This window comes from Struthio camelus, chromosome 1 (genome assembly GCF_040807025.1).
Source record: "Struthio camelus isolate bStrCam1 chromosome 1, bStrCam1.hap1, whole genome shotgun sequence".
Classification (NCBI taxonomy): Eukaryota; Metazoa; Chordata; class Aves; order Struthioniformes; family Struthionidae; genus Struthio; species Struthio camelus.
The window spans coordinates 119,813,271-119,839,478 of record NC_090942.1 but is presented as its reverse complement, the minus strand read 5'-3'; the positions used below and the strand labels follow the sequence as shown (position 1 = coordinate 119,839,478).

At 40.1% G+C, this 26,208-nt stretch overlaps 1 protein-coding gene across 3 annotated transcripts in view; it reads left to right on the top strand.

Annotated features, from left to right (window-relative positions):
* Positions 1 to 25,982, top strand: part of URB1 (URB1 ribosome biogenesis homolog) — a 57,984-nt gene extending 32,002 nt beyond the window's left edge. For 2 of the 3 annotated variants that reach the window (XM_068912275.1, XM_068912284.1), the window contains exons 22-39: positions 562 to 1,417; positions 3,447 to 3,648; positions 3,858 to 4,035; positions 5,305 to 5,363; positions 6,098 to 6,291; positions 7,649 to 7,759; positions 7,850 to 7,913; positions 9,727 to 9,898; positions 10,410 to 10,512; positions 15,296 to 15,456; positions 16,009 to 16,120; positions 17,466 to 17,572; positions 18,075 to 18,218; positions 18,960 to 19,069; positions 20,340 to 20,516; positions 21,459 to 21,700; positions 23,282 to 23,884; positions 24,513 to 25,982. In XM_068912275.1, coding sequence (XP_068768376.1) covers positions 562 to 1,417; positions 3,447 to 3,648; positions 3,858 to 4,035; positions 5,305 to 5,363; positions 6,098 to 6,291; positions 7,649 to 7,759; positions 7,850 to 7,913; positions 9,727 to 9,898; positions 10,410 to 10,512; positions 15,296 to 15,456; positions 16,009 to 16,120; positions 17,466 to 17,572; positions 18,075 to 18,218; positions 18,960 to 19,069; positions 20,340 to 20,516; positions 21,459 to 21,700; positions 23,282 to 23,884; positions 24,513 to 24,718 — 3,801 coding nt within the window. In that variant the 3' untranslated portion in view covers positions 24,719 to 25,982. The remainder of the gene's footprint in view (positions 1 to 561; positions 1,418 to 3,446; positions 3,649 to 3,857; positions 4,036 to 5,304; positions 5,364 to 6,097; positions 6,292 to 7,648; positions 7,760 to 7,849; positions 7,914 to 9,726; positions 9,899 to 10,409; positions 10,513 to 15,295; positions 15,457 to 16,008; positions 16,121 to 17,465; positions 17,573 to 18,074; positions 18,219 to 18,959; positions 19,070 to 20,339; positions 20,517 to 21,458; positions 21,701 to 23,281; positions 23,885 to 24,512) is intronic. The other variant, XM_068912289.1, reaches the window with a different exon arrangement.
* Positions 25,983 to 26,208: the final 226 nt, after the last annotated feature.

Genomic DNA, 26,208 nt, shown 5'->3' with positions numbered 1-26,208 from the left:
GCCCTTTTTCATCTGTTCTGTGGCTTTATGAAGATTAGAATGGAACTGTATTGATGCATCTCAGAATATACAGTTTTCCCCTGGAAATGGGCTTAGACATGTGAGAAACGCTTAATGTCCTGTCATATGACTGTAATGCCTACAGCAATATTGAGGAAATGTGACTTGGAGCTGGTATCCCAGCAGAACTGTTCCTCACTCATTTTGCTGTTTGGTTTGTGTTCCTATGAATGAACAAAAGGAGAAAATGGTTTGTGTTATTCCAGGAATCTATTAGTCTGACTTACATTCCAAGGAATAATTATGAGATGTTGCTTAAGGTTGGTAAAAGTGCAAATTATTTTCTATAACAGAATGAATGCATGCCTCCCACATCATAAATGTTGGAATAACTGCAATTATGTGTTTGTAAATTATTAACAACTTTATCCTCTGACCGATTTATAGACAATTTCATGTCCAGTGATTGTAATAAGCATGTTGTGCGAGATGGGCAGATGAATGATTTCTTCTACGCTATGATTACCCATTCAGTGATATTGTTGCAACCATTTGTTACAGACATTAGAAGATATGCTCATGTTGATTTTCAAACATCCTACTTTGGAGAGCTGGTTCTTGGCTTTAGAACGACGTTCTCTTCCTCAGCACAACTTAAACCCCGTGACTGTGAAGCTCCTGTCAGCTCATCTCAATTCTGGGGTGCTCCAGCTGCTGAAAACAGGTGCCCCAGTGTTGCAGAGCATGAATCACATACATGTATTATCAAAGTATTTTGAAGCTATCACGAAAAGTATCTTGATAGAGCTACAGGCTGTGGGGAAAGAAGGAAATCGGCTGCCTCCTAAGAAGTCTCACCAACTGGAGGCTCTACAGGAGTTGCATGTGTACATGGCTGCAGCTCAGCTAAAAGAGATTACTTTAACTATGCTGCAACTCCCAGAGACAAGCTTGACTACTCAGAAATCTGAAAAATCTCCCAAAAAAGGGAAACAGTTGAGCTTCTACGGACAGATTTTGGTGCAGCTCCTCACAGGGAGCTACCAGAGGCAGCCCCAAAGAGGAGAACTACTGCTATCCACAGAGCACATTAAAGCTTTGGGAATGTTGATGTCAGTATCAGCCAGCAAAGACTTGGAGAAAGTTTTCCTGCAGGCTCTCCAAAGAGAGCCGGTATTCACACATGCAGTCGATGTGGAGGTGCACGTTCACTGCCTTACCCAGGGATCAGAAACCTCCCTTGCCATTGTGGCTATGCTGATAAAACACTGTAGGACTCACCTGCTACAGTTTGAGCTGTGGTGTCTAAGCTGTGCCGCTGAAAAGTATCTCAGGAAAAACATGGAGAGCTTTCTTCCACTCGTGAATGTGTATTTGCAATACAGAGAGCAATATGATTTCACCCGACCTTCAACAGGTAAAGCCACAACTGATCCATATTCATGAAGAAATATTATTTAGAAGGATTTTTTAAGAGGTTATTTTTGCGACTGTGCCTCAGATAAAGTGACTTACCTAGCAGAGTCTGCCAGGGAATGTTACTATCCTAATATCTTAAATTCATCACTAGGATAAACCTTAAGAGATATTAATGGATCTGAGGTCATGTGATGTTTAGATGTTCAGATATTTTGTAAATCTGTGATGTTAAACAGAAATCTCTGTAGTCACAAATTTTTTCTATTTTATACAAGTGCTGAATTTCTCTGCTTCTTAAAATCACGAGATGCATGCGATTCTCTTGTCTAAAAAATCTTTTGTGTGCCCATGTGAGTCAAGGAGGAGAAACTGGAAGGCATTAAACAAGTTTTTAAACCTATCTGTTGAAATATTAGTGAAATGAATCATAAATATGAACTAACTGATTATTCAGCACTTCACAGTGCTGTCTGCTGCTGTTACAAATATGTATATATTTTCTATTTGTCATGTAAATGCTAATTGTAAACAATTTGAAAACAAACATTTTCTGCTAAACTTCAGAAGTAGCATTTAAGATATTACAACTACCATAACATGACCTGTGGCCTTATGCGCTTAGGTTAGCAGCTTCCTGAACCAGTGGACCACAGTCAAGCTGGAAAAAATTCTTAGTCTCCTGGACCCTCTTGCCATTTTTTTTTTAATTCTTACTGTTTAATGTGGTTCCATGATCAGCTTGTGTGTGCTTCTCCCTCGCCTAGTCATTGAGTGAGAAATGAGCCAGAGTGTGAAGTAATTGCTCTATCTCAATGAAAAGTGCTGGAAATGCTGTTTCCGTTGCCAGAGGTCAGGCCAAATTCTCTGTTTAAGCTCTTCTGGCCTTAAAATCTAGGATCCATCTGCGCAATAAGTAGAGCTGATAAAAGTTGGCTTTCTGACTTCTAATGACTATTTTTTAAGTGTCTCTGCAGCATAAAAGTTAATAGATTGCAATTAAGTTTGTTTGACTGAAGTGCTCTACTGGTTGCTGTTGCCCATTTCTTTTTTTACACCCTTATTAGCGCCTTCCTTAGCACATGTAAAAATCTGTCCTCGTACTTATGTATTCACTTTACTATAGGAGTAGAAACTTTATTTCATGGGCATAGTTGGAATACTTTGCCCATGGTGGTGAGTGGAATGCCTTAGCCATTCGGTTTTGCAGACTGCCATCTTTAACTCTTAAAAGTGTAAGAGTCCAGAACTTTCTTCTAAAATAAATCTCCAAATATAACTTGCTGTAGTAATGCCTTCCAAAGTCAGCATACAGTCCAAAACTCTCCAAACCAACAGCAGCTGTAAATTGACAAGGCTGTTAGATTTTCTGCAACCCAATTATAAGCTAGGATTCTGCTGAACAGAATCACTTTGGTTTCATTTCTCTTATCGCATAGAAATATGAACAGCAACAGAAACAGGCACTGTAGCTCTTGGTGGGGAAGGCAAGCTCTGTCTAGGAGGAATCCAAGTAGTGAAGAGATCTCATCAGCACACAAGAAAGTGGAGGATGGGTAGGGAATTAAGCTTTCCTCCAGCATCTATTTCAGACCAGTGGTTTGAAGCTTGAACACTAGAAGATTAAACTGCTAGCTTTTTGCTAACTGGCTTGATTTGTCAGGTACCTGTTAGCTGTCTGTTGTTGTGAGAGAATTTCCTTCGAATCCAGGGTCAGAGCGCTGGTGAAGATTTCATCCTTCCTAACCTGCAAGGGTAGGGCTTCTTATCAGGAAGTCATCCCTCTTTCAGAGGTTTGCATTGTTTGCCCATGTCTAGTCATTTTAACTATGTGGCAAACTGGTGTCTGATATAAATGCTAAATGCTTCCTAGTGGTGTTACAGAGCAATACAGTGTGCTTTTTTGTGTAGAAAATTAGTAACTATTCCATATAATTTCCTAGAACCTAAGTAATCTGGGGTGTGATGAGAAGAGGTCGTTTGGGATTTTTACAACTATATGTGTTTTGCCCCCTGCTCTCTCCCAACAGTTGTCTCAGGTGTTATACCTGTCTTGAGAAAAGCTCTGTGGAAGGAGCTTTCCACCATAGTGGCAGCCGCAGAAGCGTCACATGAGATCACGGTGAAGCTGCAAGTTCTTTCAAAGTTGTTGCCATCTTCAGAAAGCAAATGGCTGCAAAATCTTATTGACCAGCTCCCCGCTGCTCTTGAGAAGGCAGAAAATCATGAGAGGTAGGCAAATCTAGTTGGCATGTTCTGCATCAGTATTTGTCATGAATAGAAAAAAGTCTGTCTCATAAAGCACTGACATAGGTATGCATGGATGCAAATACCTTGAAATGGTAATACCTTCTTTTGAGATTCTGTCACTTGAAGCTTGGCAGCAAAACAGCCGTAAGATGCAAAAAGCATGTTTTAACATCAGCAAAAACTTTCTGCAGTTGGACTGTGGCAGATGCCATATCTGGAGTGCTGGAAAACTCTGAAGAGCTGCATTCTTGGAGGAAACGCCTGTTGTCAGCCTGCATGAAGGGATTAATTGTCATGTACAGCGGGAGTAAAGATGAGAGCAAGCAAGAGGCAGAGAGGTCTATGCTGTTGAAGCTGGAAGAATTGTTGGTGAGACTTTTTATCTGTGTTGCCAGCATTCAGAGCTGTGACTGTGTGGATGTTTGCTATTGTGTGTTTTTGTATTTGTATCTTGTGTAAATACATGTGGAGGCTTTCTTTTTTTTTTTTTAAATAGATAATGGCTTCTATGGCTTTTAATAGCTTTTACAGAATTAACTTCACCTTGGAAGTCCTTTATAAGAAGCAGTTTTGAGTTGTTTTTGAGACTGACTTTGTGCTAAAATTGCCTTTGAAAATCAGTGTTTGAGGTGTTCCTGAGTTAAAAACCAAAGCTTGCTGATAAATTTGGAGGGAGGAAAAAAAAAAAAACCCAAAAGGTAGACTTCTGACAGGGCCTACTTACCATGCCCTCTGAAGTCAACGACAGAAATCCAGTTGACTGTGATCATAAATAACACATACCTGATTGTTTCTTCTGTACCTGTTTTTCTTTTTGGTTCTTTTTTTGGGGGGTGTGTTTTGGGGAGGGTTGTAACTTGGTTAAGGTAGATAGGTCTATGTCATGAGACATTAAATGAAAGACTCTGCAGGCAGCGAACACCTTTGACTTCTTGCTGGTTTCTGCCAACACATTCGCTTGAAGGATCTGACTGATTTTGGAGGAGTAGTCTTGTGAGAACTGAGGGGCCGTCTTCTGTTGTTAATCCTGATTGCATCTGCAGGCCTGACTAGGTTAGCACCTGCTGTTACTGGGAGTTCTGGCATGTGCAGCTGTCATCCTCCTTAAAACTAAGTGTTGTTTACTGTGATCTAAAGTATTTCAAGGAAGACCAGTTTTAGTAAAGAAGGTGTACATCCAGCTCACCTAAACATGAACATCCAGCTCATGTGGTACCATGTCTGTTTTCCACAAGCAAACGTTAGCGGAAGCACACTGTAGGTTCATGGAAAACTGTCTAGTATCTGAGCAGCAGTCTCTTGTTTTGACTTGCAAAGAGTTTATTCCTTTCACAGTCTGGGAGTGTGAAAAGTTTCAAAACTGGAGTTCTTTGCTTCCTAGAGACCAACTTGCTTTTTAATTGCATAGACCCCATTTGCTCCCTTGTTCCTGGGACTGACAAAACAAGGCTTGCAATTTCATCTGCATCAGGATGCAAGACTGCTGTAGCTTTTTTCCTGTTACCCCTTAATCCTCCTGCCTGAGTGTTTGGCTCGCGTGTTGTAGGTGTGTCTTGAACAGAAAGTGCTGATCTTGACGATCTGTGGAAACTTTGTGTGCTACATGTAAACGTTTGCTTTTATTTACTCCGTGCACAGCACTTTGTTGAAGAAGTGGACCCAGATGACTGGTACAGCCTTGTAAAGACAGGACTCAAGTAAGTAACTTTGAGGTGCACCAAAGATGCTGTGGGAGGTACAGTTCTGGTCCCATGGCCTGGTCCCATGTTATACTGGAAACAGTCCATCTCCCTTGAATTTACTCAGATTTGAGAATGCTCCTTGCTGCTTAGAATGAGCTTTATGTCACATCCACTGGCTTCACTGAAGCCTGCACCGGTACAACTGCAGGCAGATTTGAATTTTGTGTTCCAGTTAGCATAGGTAACATACCAGATAGCTGGACCGGCTGCTTCTTGATTGGTATGAGAGGCTTTATGCTCATGTAACTCTTTACTTTTTACTTAAGGTATTTCTGAAATATAATTCACGTGAAATCAGAATCAGCTATTTGATCTTTAAGTGTGAATCGTTTCAACAAGATAAAACAATTGAAGTGGTAGCTTAGGATAAATCTTAGGTTCTGTGGAAGTAAAAGTGTTAATCTGCAGGCAAAATTCTAACCCTTTATAAAGCTCAGTGCAGCTACAAGTGTGACTGTGTGTTATTTCTTATTTGTTTTGATAATTAAGATATCAGTATTGAGTAAAAAGAACTAAATCGAGAAGGCTAAGAGGAAGAGGTGCATGCATGTTCATTTTGCTTGTTTGTTTAGTTTGGTTTGATTTTTCTAAGTTTGCTTTGCTTGCAAGGTTCTAATTTCTTAAGCAGATTTTTAAGTAGCTTTCTTTTTGTTTGGTGTCTAACTTTTCTGTCATCCTTGCTTCTAAAGGTACCGTTACAGAGATGAAGCATTTTTGAAAGCCCTGTGTATTGCTATTCAGTTATTATACAAGAAAAAATCCACACTTAGTCAGAGATTAGTCAAGCTCTCCAAACTTCACATGATGGTCACGCAACACTCTCTATTTTTGTCAACCATGCTGAAGTCAAGAGAAGACAACGACACGAACATCCAGACGAGAGGTTTTCTTTTCTTTTTTCTTCTCCTCCTTAACTGTATTTAGTAATCTTGTCTTTTTCAACATAATATTCTATCCATCCAGTAACCTATCCACCTACCTGTATTTGCAGAGCTATTAAGCAATTCCAGAATATTATCATTTAGTTGCAAATTGTGCCTCTGCTTGAATTCAAATGTTGCGTTCATTTTATGGCTACCTGTTTTGACAGTTAAGTCTTCTAAAAACACTAATAAGCTCCCCCTCCCCCCCCCAACTGAAATCTTATTTCTTTTCGTTTCAGTAAGGCTGGTAGTAAAGGATCACTGAAGTGCCTGTAGCTTCTACTTAAAACGGTCGTGACAAAGTTTTAAATCTCATTTTAAAATAGGTTGGCACAGCAGATTTTAAATTGATTTTTGCAAACTCTATCTAAAATGTTAAATTAAACCGTGTGTATTTGATAGTGTAACCTTTCATGAGAAATATCCTTCCATGAGTAATACAAATGAGTCTTAGCCTATATGTAGGATAAGATTTTGTTTCTTTGTCTGTGCCAATTGAAATACTGCCTGACCTCGGACCAGTCATTTAACCTATTGTGCACCTCAGTTTTCCTCTCTTAAAGTGCTTTGAGATTTAGCATTTGAAGGAGCTTTATTAGAAAATGAGAGGAAATTCTCAGCACAGCATGTTGATAACAAATTTTGTGTATATCAGTGAGCAATATGTAAACAAACTTCAAGGTTTTAAATCACCTGAAAAGAGCAAAAATCTCTTGTGAAGAGACAAATTTACAGAAATAAGTAATAGATTTTGTTGTGTACTGCCATCTGAATGTTTTTATATAGAGCAAGAAGGCAGAATCTTTGGGGCTAAGTTCTGTAATTTAGAAACTGGTATCAATAGTGCATTCATTCAAGCTGCTGTCTTTTTGATCTGTTTTGTTTTGACATGTGATGTATTATGGTAGATACTGGAGGAGGAAAACAATTGCCTTTTTAGATACTGGGGATAAAGAGATCTGGATTCAGTTCTTGAGTCTACCACAAACATCCTGTTTGTCCTTGAGCAACCCAGTCACTTGGTTTGTTTCTCGGTTATAAAATAAAGGCTTTAACGTCTTCAAAAAAGTTGTTCCACGTGAATTAACTGCATCATATCGATCCTTTAGTATGGTCAGAGAAATGCGTTGTGATATTTATCTAATAAAGGTAGATCTTGATCTAAAATGTGATATACTATATTCAGCAGTATATATATATTGTATATAGTGAATATGTATGTGTAGAGAGAGAGGGAGCGTGTGTGCCTGCGTATGTTTATACATACTATCTAACTGAGAGAGCAGCAAAGCAAAACCTGCATTGTGTTTATTTCAGAAGCCTTGGTGGATATACTGCTGACAGTTGTGAAACTCAGCCCCTCTGTTTGTGAGAGCAGTCACCTTGCTGTGTTGCTGGGTGCCTATGGGGCTACGCTGAGTGTTGTAGGTAAGTGCGTCAGCCTGGGAAGGGTTTTCTACTAGATCCATTTTTCAGCTTCGCAAGTGACTGATTTTGGGGTTTCGTGTTGATTTTTAGATCAGAAGATATTGTTGCTGCTTCAGTTATATGAGAAGAATAATCAAAGTCTTATAAATTCCAGGTAAGTTGACCACTTTCCAGTATTTGACTGCTTATATGCAAAAAAGCAGTCTCATGATTTGCATGTTCTCAGGGTCTTATTTTTAACTGAGATAAACACTCACGTCAAGCCCAGAGATGATGTTGCTTTTTTTTTTTTTTGTATCTTTTTGTATCTTTTTAAAATCTGTATGGGCAGACAAAACATAATGCTTAATGTAGTACCCGAACTTCTGGACAAGGGGTCAGTGTTGGGGGTGGCTGTGGGTTGAGTGAGGGGCCTTCTCATTTCAGGAGTCACCCGCTCTCTGTAGCGGGCAGTAAAGACCCTCTCTGGCATTTTAATTGCAGGTAAAGGCCAAAGCACAAGTTGGCTATAGGACTGCTTCTCCTTGTTTGTTCCCGTAGGATACAGGATTCCCTACTAGGCACAGTCTTTGCCCTCTTCAGTACTCTTGCCCTGTACGCGTGATGTTCTGCTCTGGTGATTTGCTGGAGAGAAGAGACACGCACCAGTAGCTGAGGGATATATAACCTCTTGCATCAACGTCTGTACAGTTAGATTTGGGAAACTAATGGGGTACCAGCACTTCATCTCTCACTAGGCCAGACTGCAGTTCTCCTTACTGGACTACCTTCCCATATACCTACGTGCTTCACAAGAAAGGGCCAAGTCTTGGATAGGAAGACCAGTTACTTTTCAGGCCCTGCGCCCAAACAGTCCACGGGGAAGTCTGTAGTGAACAATTAGTTGTTACAGAGACTGATGGTTTTGCTCTGCCTTGCTCAAATGTATTTTTCTGTTTTTGCGGTATGGACGTTAACATTAATAGAAGTGCAAGAGTTCTGGCTCGGGCAGTTGGAGCAAGGCTGGACTCTAGGTTAAGAACCTGTTTTCCTCTCTTGGCTTTGTCTGAAAACATAGATAGTCCTTGCAGTATATGACAGAGGACAGTAAGTGAAGATCGTTGTTAGCTAGGAGTCAGAGTGGCTTCCAGAAGCAAGGGCTCTGGTGCTAGCTGCATCCTGCATAGGTCTTCGCTGAAAGTGTTTGCAAATGCTAGTGAATTATGTGAGGAGAGACTGGCTTCAGAGGTAACTAGGGCCCCAAACCCTTCTAGTCTTTTAAAAAGAGAAACAATTTTGTCCTGTAGTCTGAAGTGAATTAGTAGCTGGACACTTAGCTAGACTTGATCCCAGCACTGGAGTTCAATTTGAGTGAATGTAGAGCACGTTCAGGAAACACACTGTTCAGGCTAGCAGATCCAACTTGTGTTCAAGTTCTGAGCCTTCAGGCTCTGAGTGATAACTGCCTTGCTGACAGTGAGGTGTGTTGCTAGCAGTACGCCATAGTAAATGACTATATCAATAGCCCTTCAAGCACAATAGCAAAATAAATGGGTTTTAAGACGTAACTTGGAGGAGGAGATTGAGGAGTTTTGTTTTACTGAAGCATTGTGATGCTGGTTTTAAATATCAGTTGTATTTGAGACATCCTTGTTTGTTCAAGTCTTGATCGCTGTCTCTTCATGCAACTGCTGTCATACTTACCCACATTCATAGTTTAAATAAAAAGGCCTTCTGAGAAGGTAAGTTCTGACTTGGATTAACGAGGTAGGAAATAGTTAACGAGACACCCTCAGACTGAATTTGAAAAGATTTTGGATGGATGAGAAAGGTGTTGCCAAGGAAACAAGTTCTAGTTTCAAGTCCCCACAAGATAATAAGTACAAGTGAAGAGAAAATTTAAGTACTAATTTATATCCCCTCTAATTGGTTTTTGCTCTCTGCTAACAGTCTGTTGACTAATGGCTTTACTTTTAACAATGTCTAAGGATCCTGCTGTGGGGTCCAGCAGCGGTGGAGCATCACAAGACTTGCAAAAGTTTGGGGAAGTCACTATGGCAGCAGCCAACCATGGAGGAGATTCTGTGTCTGCTAGATCGAGAAAAGATGATGAAGACAGTTCTATCTTTCCCTCAGCATCGCCATCTTCTGCCATCGAAGGTGCTTTGGTTTAGACTGCTGATTTACTCTCCTTCTTTTGGTCATTTGTTTATTGTATTAGTGTAATATATTGCACTGTGTTTACACTGGGAGAGAAATGAAAAAAAATTATTTTTCAAATGAGTTACAGTATACAGGCCACATCTTGTGTGCAGGTGTGATCGTGCAGCACCACCAAGATTGCCATGTGTAACTGAGACCAGAATTTGACTTTTATACAGTTGTTAAATTTGACTATCCAAGGTTTGGCTGGCAACAGGCTCTTTAATCTTTCATGCAGTTTGCTAATATGTGTATGTATCAGTTCATGCTGGTCAGGGAAAATAGTTTTGCAACCCTGATGATAAAAGCCAAATTTAGCCTCAAGGATGCCTTGCCTTGTGTTATAGTTATATTTTGTAGAGTTTAATGTCAGCTGCTGAATAATGGAATGAGGTGACTGGAGCAGTTTGAAACTAGCCTGGAAATCAGTGTTGTTCCTTACAAAGTCCTCTTTTGGATTTGGCTTCAGGAGGAGCAAGAGTCATTGTATAGAGATGAAAGTGTCAAGAGTCTCGATGACTTCTATGATCCCTGTTTTCTGCTTCAGCTCTTCAGTGAATTGACAAGACCAGGTAAATTGAATACTCCTCTTTCACTTTTTTTTTTTTTTTTTTGCATTTTACTCTGTTGTGGGGGCTGCATGGCTTCATCTGTAGCTGTTATCCTCAGTCTTAAGAATTAATACGACAAAGAAATAACGAGCCTGGCTTTAGAGAGAAGAAATACATCCTTCGTTTAACCACCTACTGCATAGCATTGTAATTTTCAGAATGATTTAAAAATATGTAGGCTTAACTGGAATTAAAGTCATTTTTTTAAAGCACTTTTGCAGATACTGCAGTATTTCTAGTGAGACTTGGGTACTCAGTGCAATGTAGCAGCAGAGGGGCATACCTACCAAGCTTCTCTTGCCTGGGTGCTCCCACATAGCTCTTTTAAATGTAATGGGTTAACCCTATGTAGATGAACTGCTGTGCTTAAGATGAGGAGAGATGCTTAAAGTGGAACTGTAAACAGCTTGGTAGAGACAGAAAGTAGGCAAAGATTGATGTTCTTTGATCTGTTGAAAATTATTCTGTATAGCACAAAAAAAAAAACAACCCCAAAACCCCAGCACAAAACAATTGTAAAATAGTGAAAGAGTGATCAGCAGAGAATATTCCACACTGGAGGGTTGTATTTTCTCTGGTGAAGGTGTAGAGAGTTGTATCCTGCATCAGCCCTGGTGTCACATCATGATGAGCAAAACAGTCGCTGAAGGGACGGTGCCTACTACCGGTACACACAGTACCACACCAGCAGTTGATCGGACTACTGTGATCTGGGGCTGCTTTGTGCCCAGGTGGCTGAGTTTTTTGGGAGCAGTAGTCAGCTCCTGCCATGTTTTCAATAGGAGTTGGTCAGAGATGGGGCAGGGTGGTGAACGTGCTCTGCAGCGTTCAGGGAAGTCTCTGGGCGTAAAATGGAAGCCACCATTACCAGGGAAGGGCGAGGTTGTTATATTAGCTGGAGTTAATTTCTGGAGGGATGTTGGTTTATGTGACAGACCCTGTCACTGAACTGACAGAGCATCTGACCTGCTGTAGGCTGTGGGTTAGCTCCTGCCCCGCACCTCAGTATTTTTGTCTTGAGAGAAGGGAGCAAAGGAGCTGATAATGCCCAGAAATTTGAGTGAATGAGGGCAAAAGAGATCAAAGCAATGGTGGGCCTGTACAGGTAACAGCCAGTTACCACCACTTGTGCTGCTGAGCCTTGCCGTGTATGTTCTGCAAGTCAGACTAGCTTGCCAGCAGCTCGCTTGCTAAGGATGTCGTGGTCCTACCTGCTTGAGGGGAAACATCGGCCGGCTCATTTTCCATCAGATATACTTCGGGTTGTTGTGTCATGAATATGCCAGTGCTCAGAATTGATGGAAAGCGATGATATCTACGCGATGCTGAAAACTACCTGCCTAGCCTCGCTTTTCTTGTTTGACGTGACCCTTTTTCGCGTGTGCATCCCTGCTGTATTTCACGTGTATGCTGTCTCTTTAGATAACACTTAAGATCAAACGAGAAATGTATCATGGGGAATTGTCTGACCAGTTCCCTCCATATGTTGATCATGGATAATCACTGTGTTGTTACAGTTGGATGTTGTTTTCCCTAACAATAGCATCACCAGCAATTGGCAGGCTGGTAACTGTCTTCAGTGAAATCACACTTGCAGTCCTTCTTTGTTCACCTAAGCCATTATAGTACAGTACCTGTTTGGTGTGTTCTTAGCCTATTTTTAGATGTAGTTGCAAGCTGCTCTGTGTAATTTTGACAGCAAGAAAAAGAACTGTTAAAATTACAGAAATAACAGTTTGAAAATAAACTTTTAGTTTACTGAGAAAGGTACCAGAACTGTTTGGGGTCTTGCAGTACGACTGATCTTAGATGATCCTGTTATGCTGGGTCTTTGGGACTGTTATTGATGAAGAGCATGGGCAGACAGTGTATTTTGAACCTAGATGTAATAGCAGAAAAACACTGTTGTCATGTGCCTGCCGTTACCCACCGTCTGGAGGTCACTGCCTCGTCTGGCAATAGGGATTAGGTGACTGTTGGTCAGCTTTGGCAGTCACGTAGTCAGCCATCGAGGGTTTGTGCCAGACTGTCTGCTTGTGCACTGGCAGGGCCGAGGGAGCTCTTGCACACTGTGTTCGTGCTGAGCTGTGGAGGCGGTGGCTCTCCCAGCACAGGCTGAGTCACAGACTGGGGAGGGGGAAGCAGGTCCATGAACTGTTCCACAGTGAGTGAGAGTCTGTAATCCTAAGGAGGGCATTTTTTAAAGGTCCCAAACAATTTATGAGTTCAAATCCCATAGTATTCCTAAACCATGTCAGCTGCTTTTGGAAATCCCAATTCTTCTGGTCATTATTTGCTCTTTATACCGTCTATACAGTGTCCTGTGCACAGATGTTATATAACTACTGAATTTATAAACATAGACTTATTACACAGTGCTTCATGCTCACTGAGTACAAAGTAAGCCTGGTGTTGGGCAGATAGAGAGTTCTGTCTAACTTTAGCTCTGATAAGCATCTTGTGGAAAGCTTTTCCATCATGGTTCTCAGGATTCTTTAAACAAACCGTATGTCAAACATAAAATTAACTTTTTTTTAATAATAGCTTGTTATTTTATGTTAGTTGCCGAACACATTCTCCAAGGTCAACTGGATGGAAAATATTTCCATTACTTGTTTGCAGTGAAAGAAAGTTTTCCAAATAAACCTTTCTGTGACCAGCGTGAACTTTACTGCTGAAGTGAGGACATAGAATTTCATTATGTGATACCACCCCAGAAAATCATCCACTTTTTCTCTCTAATTGACGTACAGCAACCATTCCCAAGAGCTCCCTTCTGAAGAAGAGCTGTGTGGTGGTTTGCTGTGAACGGGCATATAATAAAGATTTGATCGTGTACTGAAGAGGGATTGTTGTACAGGCCAGGGCTCTCTGCCCTGGCGCTTGAGGGGTGGAGAATCCTCTGCAAGCGGGCAAATTTCAGATCATCTCTGCGTGTTCATATGTGTTTGAACAGAGCGCGTTCCTTTTCCTGTGCGTAGCTTGCACCCTTGCATCTTGCCTGAGGAGCGGGAAATGCATAGTTGCTTTGCCACAGGCAGACGCTAGGAAAAGGCATATGTTGGGCATCTGTGAGCTCGGTTTCTCTTTTTCCTGCCCTATTTTTGCACGCCCCTCTTGCTTTCCCTTTGACACTCAGCCTTGCCCAGTGCATGAAAGTAGAGGGAAACAGAGCCATATCCATACAAACTGGTGATGTGATTGGTATCCCATGCTAACAATTTGGATGGATCTTTTTGCTCACTGGTAGAGTGACTGAGGTGTTTTGAATAGCACTAGTTAAACATGAAATGCTTCGGCAAGGACAATTGTAGGGAAGCGCACAGTAATGGCTAGAATTGAAATAGCCGTTTAAATTTTTTCAGTGAGTGGCTTTTGGTTGCAATTTTGTGGTGCCTTTGCGTGGGTCATGCAGCAATGGTGTTGCTGATTGTAAGGCACTATAGGGAGGCTGAGACCCTGCTGTTGCCTGTCCTTAACTAGCAGAGCTGGATGTGAAACTGCTAGGCAGAAGACTAGAGTAGGAGTTCTGGCAATTGAGGAAGAGATGAGAGAAACAGCCCAGCTGTTGGTGGGGAAGCATAAATAATCTGTGGAGTTTTTTTTGTTTTGTTTTTTTTTTGTTTTGTTTTGGTTTGTTTGGTTTTTTTTGTTTTGGTTTGTTTGGTTTTTAGGGGTGTGTGTGGTGGGATAGGAAATCAATGAACCAAATAGAGGCACTTGTCAATAAGACTAGAACCTCTTCTTAAATAGGAACATTGCTTATGACCTTTAGTTTGAGTTACAAGAAAACGTGTGAATATTTTCACTAAACTTAAACGCAATACGTTTGCTCTCTAGCTGGTAAAATACAACTGAGGTGCTGTCTTTACTGACAGATAGAATAGAGTGAGCACAGGAGACAATTTGGAGGTTTTACATCAAGTCATTCTTAGCTATCAGTGGGTAGAAATGGCACAAGCTCTTCAAAACACACAGTCCTTAAATGAGAAACCATCAGTCTTGATGACAAAATGCTACAGAAGAGATACGTTAGAATCCAAGGAGCATTTTCTGTTTGGTTGGTTGCTGTTCGTTGCTGGATTTTCTTCCAGAAGGGCGTAGGGGTACAGCTTTGTACTTCAGTTAGCGTATACCTTGCAGAATTGTTCATGCCTGCATGATAATGATTGGTTATTTTACCCTGGCTAATGACTTATTTAAGTATTATTCACTTTTCTGTTCTGTTACAGAAGCTATTTGATGCAGATAGGCTTTCATTGGCTTTGCTGTTCTTTCTTTCAGGCACAGACTATCAAATGTCCAAAAGATTTTGAGGAGGAGAATTCTCCCTCTTGTTCCTCCTTGTGCTAAACATTCCTTAAACAGTTAGATACGCAGTGTCTTTACAGAACTTGTTTCTAACTTTGCATGGTCTACCAGGCAGAATCACATCTATCTCAGATAATTGAAACTAACTAGCTTAATTTCAGCTCAAATAAAGAATTCTTGTTTAGTGATTTGCTGAATGCCTTTGTTAGCTGAAGGAGACTCCAGCATATGCATTTGCACTAATAATAGTCATAATTTATACGAGTAGATCTAGAAGTTGATGTTTATGAATAGAAGTTTTGTTAAGGATTACAGTGCCATACATGCTCTGACTTCTGAATTTGATGTACTGTATGTTTTATCTCTCTCTCTCTCTCTCTCTCTCTCTCTCTTTTTTTTCTTTTTTTCTTTCCCTTTTTTTCTTCCCAAACAGAGTGTGTAGTGGCATGTCACAAGTTTGTAGAAGTCAATGCCCTGGGTCTAACAGTAGCTGCACTTAGCAGCTACGATTCTAACATGAGAGCAGCAGCATATTTTGTACTGGGTTCCTTTCGCTCTCATCTAGAAGGAGCTCGCTTTCGAGAGCAGAAACAGGTAAGACTGGGACAGGTTGATAGTTTACTTCTGTCAGGTCAGACCTTATAGGCCATGGACTCTTATGGGAAAGTCATTGCCTTACTCATCTGTCCACCTGTACGTGGTGAGAGAGCCAGGCAGGACCTCGTTCAGTATCTGTGTTCTTACAGACATTGAAAAAACTGCAGTTGTGCTGTGTGCACGCTCACCTCAGATTCAGCAGTTACCGGTTCTAACAAACCAATATATATGAGATTGCTAAATTATTATGTTGATTTTTTTTAAGAAGCTTTTTATCTTCTATACCGTTGTTTCTTTTTCCTTTGTGTTTGCTAAAGTTTTATAATCAGTGGGCAGAAAAAAGGGAAAAAAATGTGAAATGTGAAATTCTTAGCAACTTGATTCATAGGAATGGAATTCCTATCAATTCCTATAATTCTGTTGGGATTGGCATTTGATTTATGACCTATGAAATATCCTAAAAAGCTTCTTTCTGTATTCCCACTCTCCTGTTGTATGTTTTTGAGTTATGGTGCAAGCACTTTTTTCACCTGGCTTCTTGTGCTGCAGTTGCTGTATCTCATGGATGCTGTGCAAAATGGGATCAGGCGGCAGAACCTCAGATTTACCTTCTCCTTAACCCTCTACATTGCTCGTGTGGCACAGCAGATGCTGAAGCCAGGTACTGTAATCTAATGTGCCTATTGAACTCCTGGGGTGTTTCACAGGAGAGAGTAGCTGTGCATGGAGTGATAGCTGGGAGATGCAGTAGCTGTGAGAGCGGTAGCAGTCATGAAGTACGTTTTCCTGTGTTTCGAGGGAAAACTTGGAATGTTTGTGTATGGTGCCTTACTGGGATGTGGGAAGTGTCATGCTTTGTGTGCAAAACAACGATGATCCTTTGCAGGTGAAGCCTCTGCCTCCTAGTAATTTTGGGGTAGAGTTGAGTAGAGGACTAGCTGAGTGAAACTGTGGGTCCTGTTAGGCAGATAAGAGTAGGTTGGCCTGAGTGACCTTTTGTCCTTAGACACTGAATTGATGTAAATCACTGTTGTGAAGGAGAATCATAGAATTGGGGAATAATTCAGGTTGGAAGGAACCTTGTGAAGTCTGTGGTTAGACCCCCCTGAACAAAGCAGGAGCAGCTATGAGGCCAGACCGGGCTGCTCGGGGCCTTATCCAGACTGATCTCAGAAAACCTCCAAGCATGGGGACAGTACAGTACCTCTGGGCAACTGGTTCTGCTGCCTGCCTGTCCTCGTGGGGAAAAAGGTTTTCCTTATGCCTAGTCTGAACTCCTCTTGTTTCAGCTTATGCCTTTTGTCTCCTTCGTCCTTGCACGATGTTTTATGTGTCATGTACAAGCCCTCTGGGAGGTTTGCATGGGTAACTACACCTGAAGTTTTGGCCTTTAAACACATTTGTCTGTAAAGCATTGGTGTGGCATGTGATGCTACCTCTCCCATTTGTTCAGTAACAATTTCCATGTTATTTACCTATTTCATGAGTTACAACTGCTACCTCAGGGATATGAGGTGATTATGAACGTGCATAGGACTGGATTGAAAATGTCTGTGAGGCAGGCTCTAGTCAGATACATGGTTTGCCCTTGGAAAGATGCCTGACCAAACTTTAGCGGCTCTGAGAAAATGCTTCTGAATTTGAATTTCCTCTTGAAGTCCCCTAACCCCACTCAAGTTTGTCCCTTAGCTTTGCAGCAGGCTTCTATTTTTGAATGAAGTAAGATGCCTTTGCTTTGCTGAAACCTGAGCTGTATTGGATGTTCATCTTATCACCTGCTTTGGGCGCTCACTGAATGAGCTTTTCATTTTGGGGGAAGAGAATAATGGCCAGTGATATAATTGGCCTTATAGCACAAAGCCTTCTCTCTGTCATAAATGAATTGTTCAGACAACTAGCTGAGACACTGGAAAGTACAGGTTCCATTTATCTGTTTGCTTATTTTCCACTGTGGTTGTTTTGTGGTCATTATCCTCCTCCACAGTAACCACTGTTTCCCTTCACAGAGGAGCACATGTACACAAAGATAAACAGATTCCTTCTATCACACCAGTTTTTGGACCTGAGGAAAGTACCAGGGTTTTTCCAGCTTTTCTACAGCTTTGATTTGGAGGTAATGTAAGAATCACATCATAGGTATTCAGTAATTCTTCAGGAAAAAAATAGAAAAAAGCCATAAAAATACAATCATATCTTATTCTTCTATGGGTAATTAATCAGAGCTATCTTTGTTTTGTTTTATATTTGAATTTGAAGTATTCTCTTTTTTGGGGGAGTTCTAATAACGAGGTGTGCTGCATGTAATGTATATAAGCACAGCAAGCAATCTTCTGTCCCAGCTAGTTTACATTCATGTTTGAGTTTAGAATAGTAAAGTTGAATTCAACTGAAGTGTTTTAGAAATAGCAACCTTTTAAGTTCCATTATCAGAGCATATTTAGGCTGCAGAGCAACTGATCCTGATGTATTTTGTTATCGATTAAATTTGATAAGGAAAAAAGCCTGAGAAGTCTGGAAGAAGCTGTTGAGTGCTGTGCTGCTGCTCCCAGGAAATCAGTTTGTTGTGCGTGCGTTACATTGAAATGTTTTGACAATTGTATTTTTGTGGGTTCTAGCACAAAACAGAACGTGAATGGGTTCTTAGGCTCCTTGGAGAAGGGCTGCGTGACAAATACTGCTATCAACTTTATGACTACCAAAGGATTTTCCATGTCATTCTTTCCTTTTTCAACAGTCCCCTGTGTGATGAGGGCTCTCAGGTAGGTATTTAAGCAAACAAACAAAAAATGCTATGATTTGGAGATCTTAAATACATAAAAAGCAGAAAGGAGCAGTTGACTCTTCCCTCTCCCTCTTGAAATCTGTTCCTTGTTGATTATGTATGTGGGGATAGGGAAAATATCTATTGTATCAAGTCAGTGGGTCACGTTCTTCACCACTGAAATTAGGATGGGTCCCTGCCATCAGGAAGCTTCACACACGTTCATCATCTGATGGTCTGGCTCTGCGGTGTCATTTCCACTGCTTCATTGAAAATATTGCAGAAACAGCAGTTTTGCACGTGTGGTCAGGGCCTTTGCTTTTTTTTAGGTCTGTTTGTTGCCTCTCCAGCATGTTACATGTACAGTGCTTATTAGGAAGAACAGTTCACTAGCCAGAAACCTTCACGTTCATGAGCTTCCACCCTGGGAAATCTAATCTCTTTGCTGTGTCTCAATTAGGTGTCAAAATCTTGGCTAAAGACAGAAAATTGTCTTGCTACCTAAAGAATTTGTCTTTTTAGTAGTGTCTGTGCATGTGTAAAGCTTTGAAAAGAGAGTATCTTTTGCTCCCTAGGGTTGCTAAGAACATATCATGTTTGGTAATATGTTTTACCTTTTCTTTGATTAGATTCCGGTTACAGTCAGATTGCTAATTATATCCTTCTGAAAGATTGATAGTAATTAGATCCTGACTATATTCTAATTTTGTGAAAGAACAAATTGTATTTTCTGTTTCAGAATCACATTCTGGATATATTACAAAATGCTGCCCGTGTCACCAAAGCTGCCTATGAACTGATACAAGACCACAGTCTCTTAACCTGGATACTGCATATCTTAGAGAAAAGGTGACAAGGGAAATATTGGTGAAATGGGAACAACGCTTCTGTCTGCACATGAGAAATAATTATGCAATGGACTATGGAAACAAGGGTACAGATATAGAGATGGCCTGTCAGCAGTTGTGATAGTTGGCACCTATCTGCTGTACTGGCAGGACTTGCCCAGCTCTAAAGTGTGCCCTAATATTTCTAAAAACAAAATCAAGGTGCTTTAAGGTTGTAGTAGGAGGGTTGTTGTTGGGGGGGTCAGGGGTCATGTGTTTGATTATGATTTCTTGAAAAACTTAGAAAACAAAATAGCACCTTGTTTTAGTTTGTGCACCTTGCATTTTTATACCCACAGTCCGCATCCTGTGATAGGGTTTCCTACAAAGAACTTGGCATGATAATGAATTTGAGCTGGCTATAATATTCCTCCTCCCATTCCTTCTTCTTCCTCTTGCCTCTCCCTCAATATACGTACGTCCGTACACACACAGATGTCTTCCATAGATTTTTTCCTGACAGATCCAAGCAAGGTGTCAGAATTCTGCATTGTGAAAAGTCTGAACAGGTTCCCAGTGAGCACCCCACAGTGGGAACAACAGAGCGCGCACAGTTCCGAGAGCTGAGAGTAGGGACAAATAATGCTCCCCTACTGTGCGCCTTTTTTACACCCATTTGGAAATGAAAAAGCCTGGGTTTGGCTGTGACACCCAATGTTTTTTTTGTGATCAGACTTCTGAGGAGAATTTTTCTTACATCCTCTGTGCAAAATCATGATTGATTTTTCTTTTCATTGAATAACAAAGTAAATATGGCTCCCAATACTGAACTGTAAGTGTTACTGTTATTAAGTAAAGTCTTACCAACATCAGCAATTCTAAACTGTAAAGGGAGCAAGCTATCTTGAACAGTAATTGCTCTAAAGAAATGATGGTGATGTTTGCAATTTAATGGATTGCTTTGGAAAGCTATTCACAGGTAATGAAAGAAGTGAATCAGCAGTCACTAGTCTCATGCAGGAGCTGTGATGCAGTACTGTGTTTCTGTACCCACAGGGTGGTAGCTGGGCAGGAGGTGCTGGTTGTTCTCTGGGGGAGGGCGGTAACCTGGTGCTTTGAAGGGGTACACTCCTGTGCCCTGATGGGATGAGGAGGTACCTGGCTGTAAGGCACCCGCTGCCGTTCACAGCTCCAAACATGCACTAGAGTATGGCCCCCTATTGAAGATGGATGGGTTCATGACTAGGATCTGCCTTTTATGTGGGTACGTGTTCCTTTGTTTTGTTTTTCAGGTTTTTGGAAAATAGGATGTTACATAAAATCATTTCCTTAGTCCATGCTCTGTGGGTTACAAATTTAGGAGGCAAGAGAGAAAGCAGGAAAGATCTCCAGGAGAACAGGAAGTTTCTTCCTATTCAGCTTATAAATGAATTTCTGTATGTTTTGATCGCATTAGTCAAACACATTCGGTAAGCCTTTTTTTAAAATCAATTTGCAGGTCATCCTCTGTCCTGTTTGAAATTTACTAAGGACAGAAGAATGTCTCCATCTCTGATAATTTAATGCTCCCCCCCCACCCTCAGTATGAATGTTGACTGGTGAATCTTGATGAGTTTTCTTTGACAGGAAGATTTAGCTGTTTAAATATATTGGAAATAACAGGACAGCTGATACACAGTTAGTGTCAAGTTCCACATGCTTAATTATTGACTGTTTTTAAGCTGCTATGATATGTATTACTTTTTTTTCCTTCTGGATTAGAGCCTGTGGTCAGCAATGCTATTTGCTGCAAGGATTTGACATGCTCCCCAAAGCTTTAGGCTCTTTCTGTGTCTGAGCCATGCATACAAATTGTACAAGGAGTAATTGTGCAAAGTTCTATATGAACGTGTTAAATAAGGGCTCAGTCTCTTCTGTCCTTATGTAACACAGTTAACCTGTCTAAATGCAGCAGTGGCAGAGAGCAGTTGAAGTAATAGTAATGAGCAAACGGGTAACCAGTTCTGTTTGGGTTTATAATAGCATGGGCAGCTCTTGATGCGGACAAGGATTGCCACAGTCTGGAGAAGCTACGTTTATCTTTTTCCTCCTCAAAGTTACTACAGTTCAGGCAAAATGAAGAAGTGTAGCTAAAGCTCCAGACCTCTGACCCCTTTTTTGTGCTTCATCTGCCCTTGGCCTTTACTAGTGGGAGGCAAAGGCTATATTACATTGTTTGTTCTGCCAAACACTAGTGGAATGATGCACTGGGGATTCAATGGTAATGAAATTAATTCAGTGGCATCCTGTGAAACAAATCTCTATGTCTAGAGAACTGTAAGGAGAAGAAAAATGTACTTATTTTATTAATTAGGATGCAGGAAAAAAAACACGTGAGTTAATTTTTGACATTGTTTTTCTTATTTTAATAGGACTACTTTAGATCTGGCCAAACTGACTCAGTTTTTCAGTACACTGGATTCTGTGCTGGGATATCGTGCTATAGTTGTTGAGGCCTTCAAAGAAATGAGCCGGTTCACTGTGAATGACAGTGTTCTCTCAAACAAAGAGATCCTGCTGCTGTTGCATAAGTGGAGCATCGTTGAAAGAGACCTGCAGGTTCAAGATAATGTGCAGAGTCTTGCTCAAAAATACCAAATCAAAGAATTACTTAGTAAGTGCTAAAAATATTTGCTTAAGAGAAATAATATTATTGAAGCTGTGATAGGCTAACCATAAAAGTGAGGCGAACTTCTTAGAAAAAAGTGTTAATATCTTTTGTGAGACAATCTGCTGTAGTTTGGGGGAGGAGGAATGAATGGAAAGTGCTTTTTCAGGTCTTTATTGAAGTGATGATTTTTAACTTTAACACAATTCTGGAAGCTTTGGAGAAATACAATTTTTAAAAAGGGAAAGAGCCTTAAAATAAAACTTAGTTACAGATCTAGCAGCAGGCTTTAAAATTGTATTCTCAAAAAAAAAACAAAAAACACCCGGTGTTTGGAGGCTTTGTGCTCAAAGCCTTGAACCATTCTGAGTGTGAATGGAGATCTGAAAGTGAAACTTGAGTAAAAATTGGCAGTAAAGCAAGAAATAGAGAGTTTATTTTTTTTGTTACTGTTGGAAGAAAAAACAAAAAAAATTTAGACCTGTATGACTTCTGTCTTGTTGAGTAATCCCTGTAAATAAAATGTATAAGGAAATTTGTAGTAAGAGGTGTTAAGCAGTGTTGCTTTCTCGCAAGTCTAACTGTTCTTAGTGCACATTATAACCTTCAATAAGTTTATTTTGCTGTTCTGAATCAGTTAAACTAATTGTTAAAGGATCACTGTATTTAAGGGATGTACTATAAAAGCTTTAGTTTTTTTCTAAAGTTTTCCACGTTCTTTTAATGTGTTTGAGTATTTTTAGAGAGTTACTGTAGCAACATCTATAATTTACTGTATTGATAGTTTAAAAAAAAAAAAGCTGCCGTTCCAGTTGTTCCTTGTCGCAGGAGCGCAACATAATTGAAGCTTGTAATGATTTTCTCAGTGACTCTTCAAAAATAGATTGCTATAAAACACTCTGCTCAATATGGTGGTGGTAGAATATAATGCCATTGCTTTTTGGGAGGTTTGCTGCTCCCATGACACAAGCAGCATCTAACTGAGGGCAGCTCCGCATTATAAAGTTGAGCTGGCCTAGCAGTTCACCTGTGGTGTGAAAAATTCACATGCCCTTGATTGACATCACCTTTGCAGCGACACTCTCAACTAGGGTGCAGCGGTGCTGAAGGAAGGCCGTCTTTACTGCTTTAGCTTGTGTCATTTAAAAGCAGTGTAGCTATGCTGATATCTCCTTCTGTAAGGAGGTGTGTACTATGCCTCTGCCAGCCCAAACAATAGTGGTCTGAAAATTTCTCACTACCTCTGTAAATAATGTAGCCTTACTAGTGAAACTGCATCTTGTGGACCTGTAAAATACTGCCTTGGCTTCACTGTGCTTTGGGTCAGGGCCTGGACAGCATTATTGTTCACTTCAGGGTTAGGAGGTCCAGTTCAGAAAGGTGTTCCAGCCTGAGAGTTACTAGAGACTGTAGCTGATTCTGATTCACTCTGAATTACATGGACTTTATTAGGCTGCTAAATGAGGCCAGTACTTATCCTCTTAGCAGCTAAAGCAATGTGTGATGCCATCTTTGCTGCATGATTTTGTACAAAGAAAATGCTTTGAAGTACCGGATTTTTTTTTGCTGTTATTTTTCTTCTTACAGAAAATATAAAAGAAAAGAACAAGTCTCAAGCCTCATTTCATGCATATCATCACATTCGGAAAAAAAATGAGCTAGAGAGAGAAGATGACACTGACGCAAACCTGAAAGCATCTGAGCTGGAGAAGTGCAGAGAGCATCTGAATTCCATATTTGCATATTGGGAGCCTATTTTCCCAGCCCTGCCTACCAAACGTCCAGAGGAGCCCCTCAGATCTATGGACCTTGAAGATGAAACAGTCAGTCTTACCTGTGCGTGCACTTGCATAGTAACTAAATGGCTCATAAAGTCCATGGCTGAGCATAGCCTCAATATGCAAAATGTTTTATTAACTCTGCGGTGGCTACAGAAATGCATTTTACCACACCCTGAGGCAGTGCAGCAGATTCTTGGGGAGGCTACATTAAGAAACAACATCTTCAAGTTTTACACCCGTATCTGTGAGGCCAACAATGGGACAGCTGGTCACTTGAGCGAGCTCTGTTTGTTTAGTTCAATCATGCTTCACCTGATGGATGCTCAGGGCCTGACTAACAACAGCTTTCATGAACTTGTGAAAACATTGTGCCTGTCAGCAATGACAGAAGAGGATGAGAACAAGAAAGGTAACTGATCTTTTCTTTATCAGTCTTGTTACAAGGCAGAGGTGCTAATGACAGAAGGAAGGTAGTTACATATTTTAATTTCATCAAAACAGTCTCATATTTGTCTTTTGGTGATTATCAATTCAGAAAAAGAAAGCTGTGTTTCTGGTGATACAGATGCATGGGTTTGCATATGGTGGCAGAATAGGAATTTCTGGTAGTGAAACAGTCATACTCCCTAAAAGAAAGTTTCCTGTCTAAGATGAAAAAGGGCTCACTGAGATATATAAAATGTAACCAAAGGGAAAAAAAGTTATCTGCAACAGTTAAGTCCATGTGTGGGTTCTAATCTGCACTATTCAGTGTTATCATTTGATAGCAAAAGCCACTGGTCAGGTTTCAAACCATTTTATTTGAAGATGTTGGAAAGCTCTGTGAAGATGGAACTTTTTTGTTGTTAGTTTGGGGTAGATCATTGGCTTGATATGAACAAAAAATGCTCAGATCTTCCATCTAGGAAAATAATTAGGAAGCCAGTTTAAAACACAGTTCTGGAAGGGTATCTGGTAAAATGGCTTATTTTTGTGTTTCCGTATGGAAACGGAAGAATATCTGTTCTGATGCCTCTTCTCTAATTTTTATTCCACAGCTGTTTGTGTGTTCCTGACTTCTGTTTACATTGGAGACATATGGCTTGGAGCACAGGAGCCAGATATGTTAATAACCCATGTCAAATTGATCTACAGCAGCACAGATGATAAATTAAATGATGGTGACATGGAAACCCGTAAACAAGGAGAAGAAACTATTATGTCTCTTTGTAAAACCCTTTACTTAGCTGCATTGGGGAATTAAGTCACTGGGCTGACACTTGATCTTTAATGTTATATGGTATGCCATCATTGCTGCGAGTCATGAAATCCTCTTGAACTGTGCGCCAGATGAACCTAACTTGTTTTGTCATAAAGATCAATATTTTATTACTATGTGCAAACTCAGATGGAGAGACTTGTATTCATCATCTCTCAGTGGAATATTAAAGCCATAATTTCCCTTTTTTTGAAATGAGCATTATGGGACACTGAATATTAGTTATACCTTTTTTATTTCAGATATTTTTACTTCATGAAGAACCAAAAAAGACTGATCAGTGTATTGCCTCTGGACTCTATTTCAGTCCCCATGTAGTTAAAATCCATCATCTCCCCAACTTAAGATTGAGGAGAAAAAAAAAACTGCAGTACTTCACGACAACTTGGTATGAAGTGCAAAGAACAAGTATTCAGGGGTTTAGCCATGATGATGTACTATTTCTTGAAGAACTCTGTTTCTTTCATGGTACGTGATAGCAAAACCAGTATGAATAGAAGACTGTGAACATTGGAATTAGGATGGTCTGTGGTTCTTGTTTTTAAATTAAATTGCTTTTGAAAGCATCTATATCAGAGATGTTTTGGTTTTATTCTGTCTTTTCTGGTTTTGAATTAAAAAAAAAAAACAACTGAACATCATCAGTGCTGGAACATACTTGCAGCAAAAATCTCTTCACTCTGAAAGGATAGGAGATGGAATAAAATGCAAATGACTTGCTGCTGATTGATTATACATATTTTTTGTTGGAAATTCTCTGTGAACTCTGATAAATATTTCTTGAACACTGCCTTGAGGGCAGTTTAACATACCATTCCAAAGATGCAAACATGCAGAGCCTGAACTTGAACTTTTGAAATGTAAAATAGGATTTATTAAACTGATTCATGAATATGTGTTGTGTCTAGGTACTTTGTACAAATTCTATACTGGAGAAAAAATCAGAAATGCAGACTCCTTGTGATACTTATATAATGTGTATGTTTTTTAATAAAAGAACGTGACATGCAATTAATAAGACATGCTTCTACATGTAAATATTCTTGTCTTCAAGAACGCCTTAATATCTATCTGAAGAGATTATTTAAAAATCAAAAAAAAATTTATTGAACAAGCTTCAAGGCCATTAGAGGCTGAATTGTTGTATAATATTGATATAAAATCCCTAGAGCGTGACATATCAAGAAATTTTCTTTCCAGTGAAAAAAATGGAATTTACTTCCTTTAAAAAAAAAAAAAACAAGAAAAGCAGAATTAAACCAAAGGAGAGCCAAGAAACAGAAGGCAGTGGCCAGAGACAGAGCAAATTGGAAAGATGTCTTGTTGCCTCACCTGCCAGGAAAAGAAAATACTCATGGCACATAGGGAAAGAATTGTTCAGCTGCCTTAAGGGGACTGGTCACATCCACAGTGGTTTATAGTATGATTTGCTTGAGAGAGTAGAAGAAATGTGGAGAATAAAAGAAATGGAAATG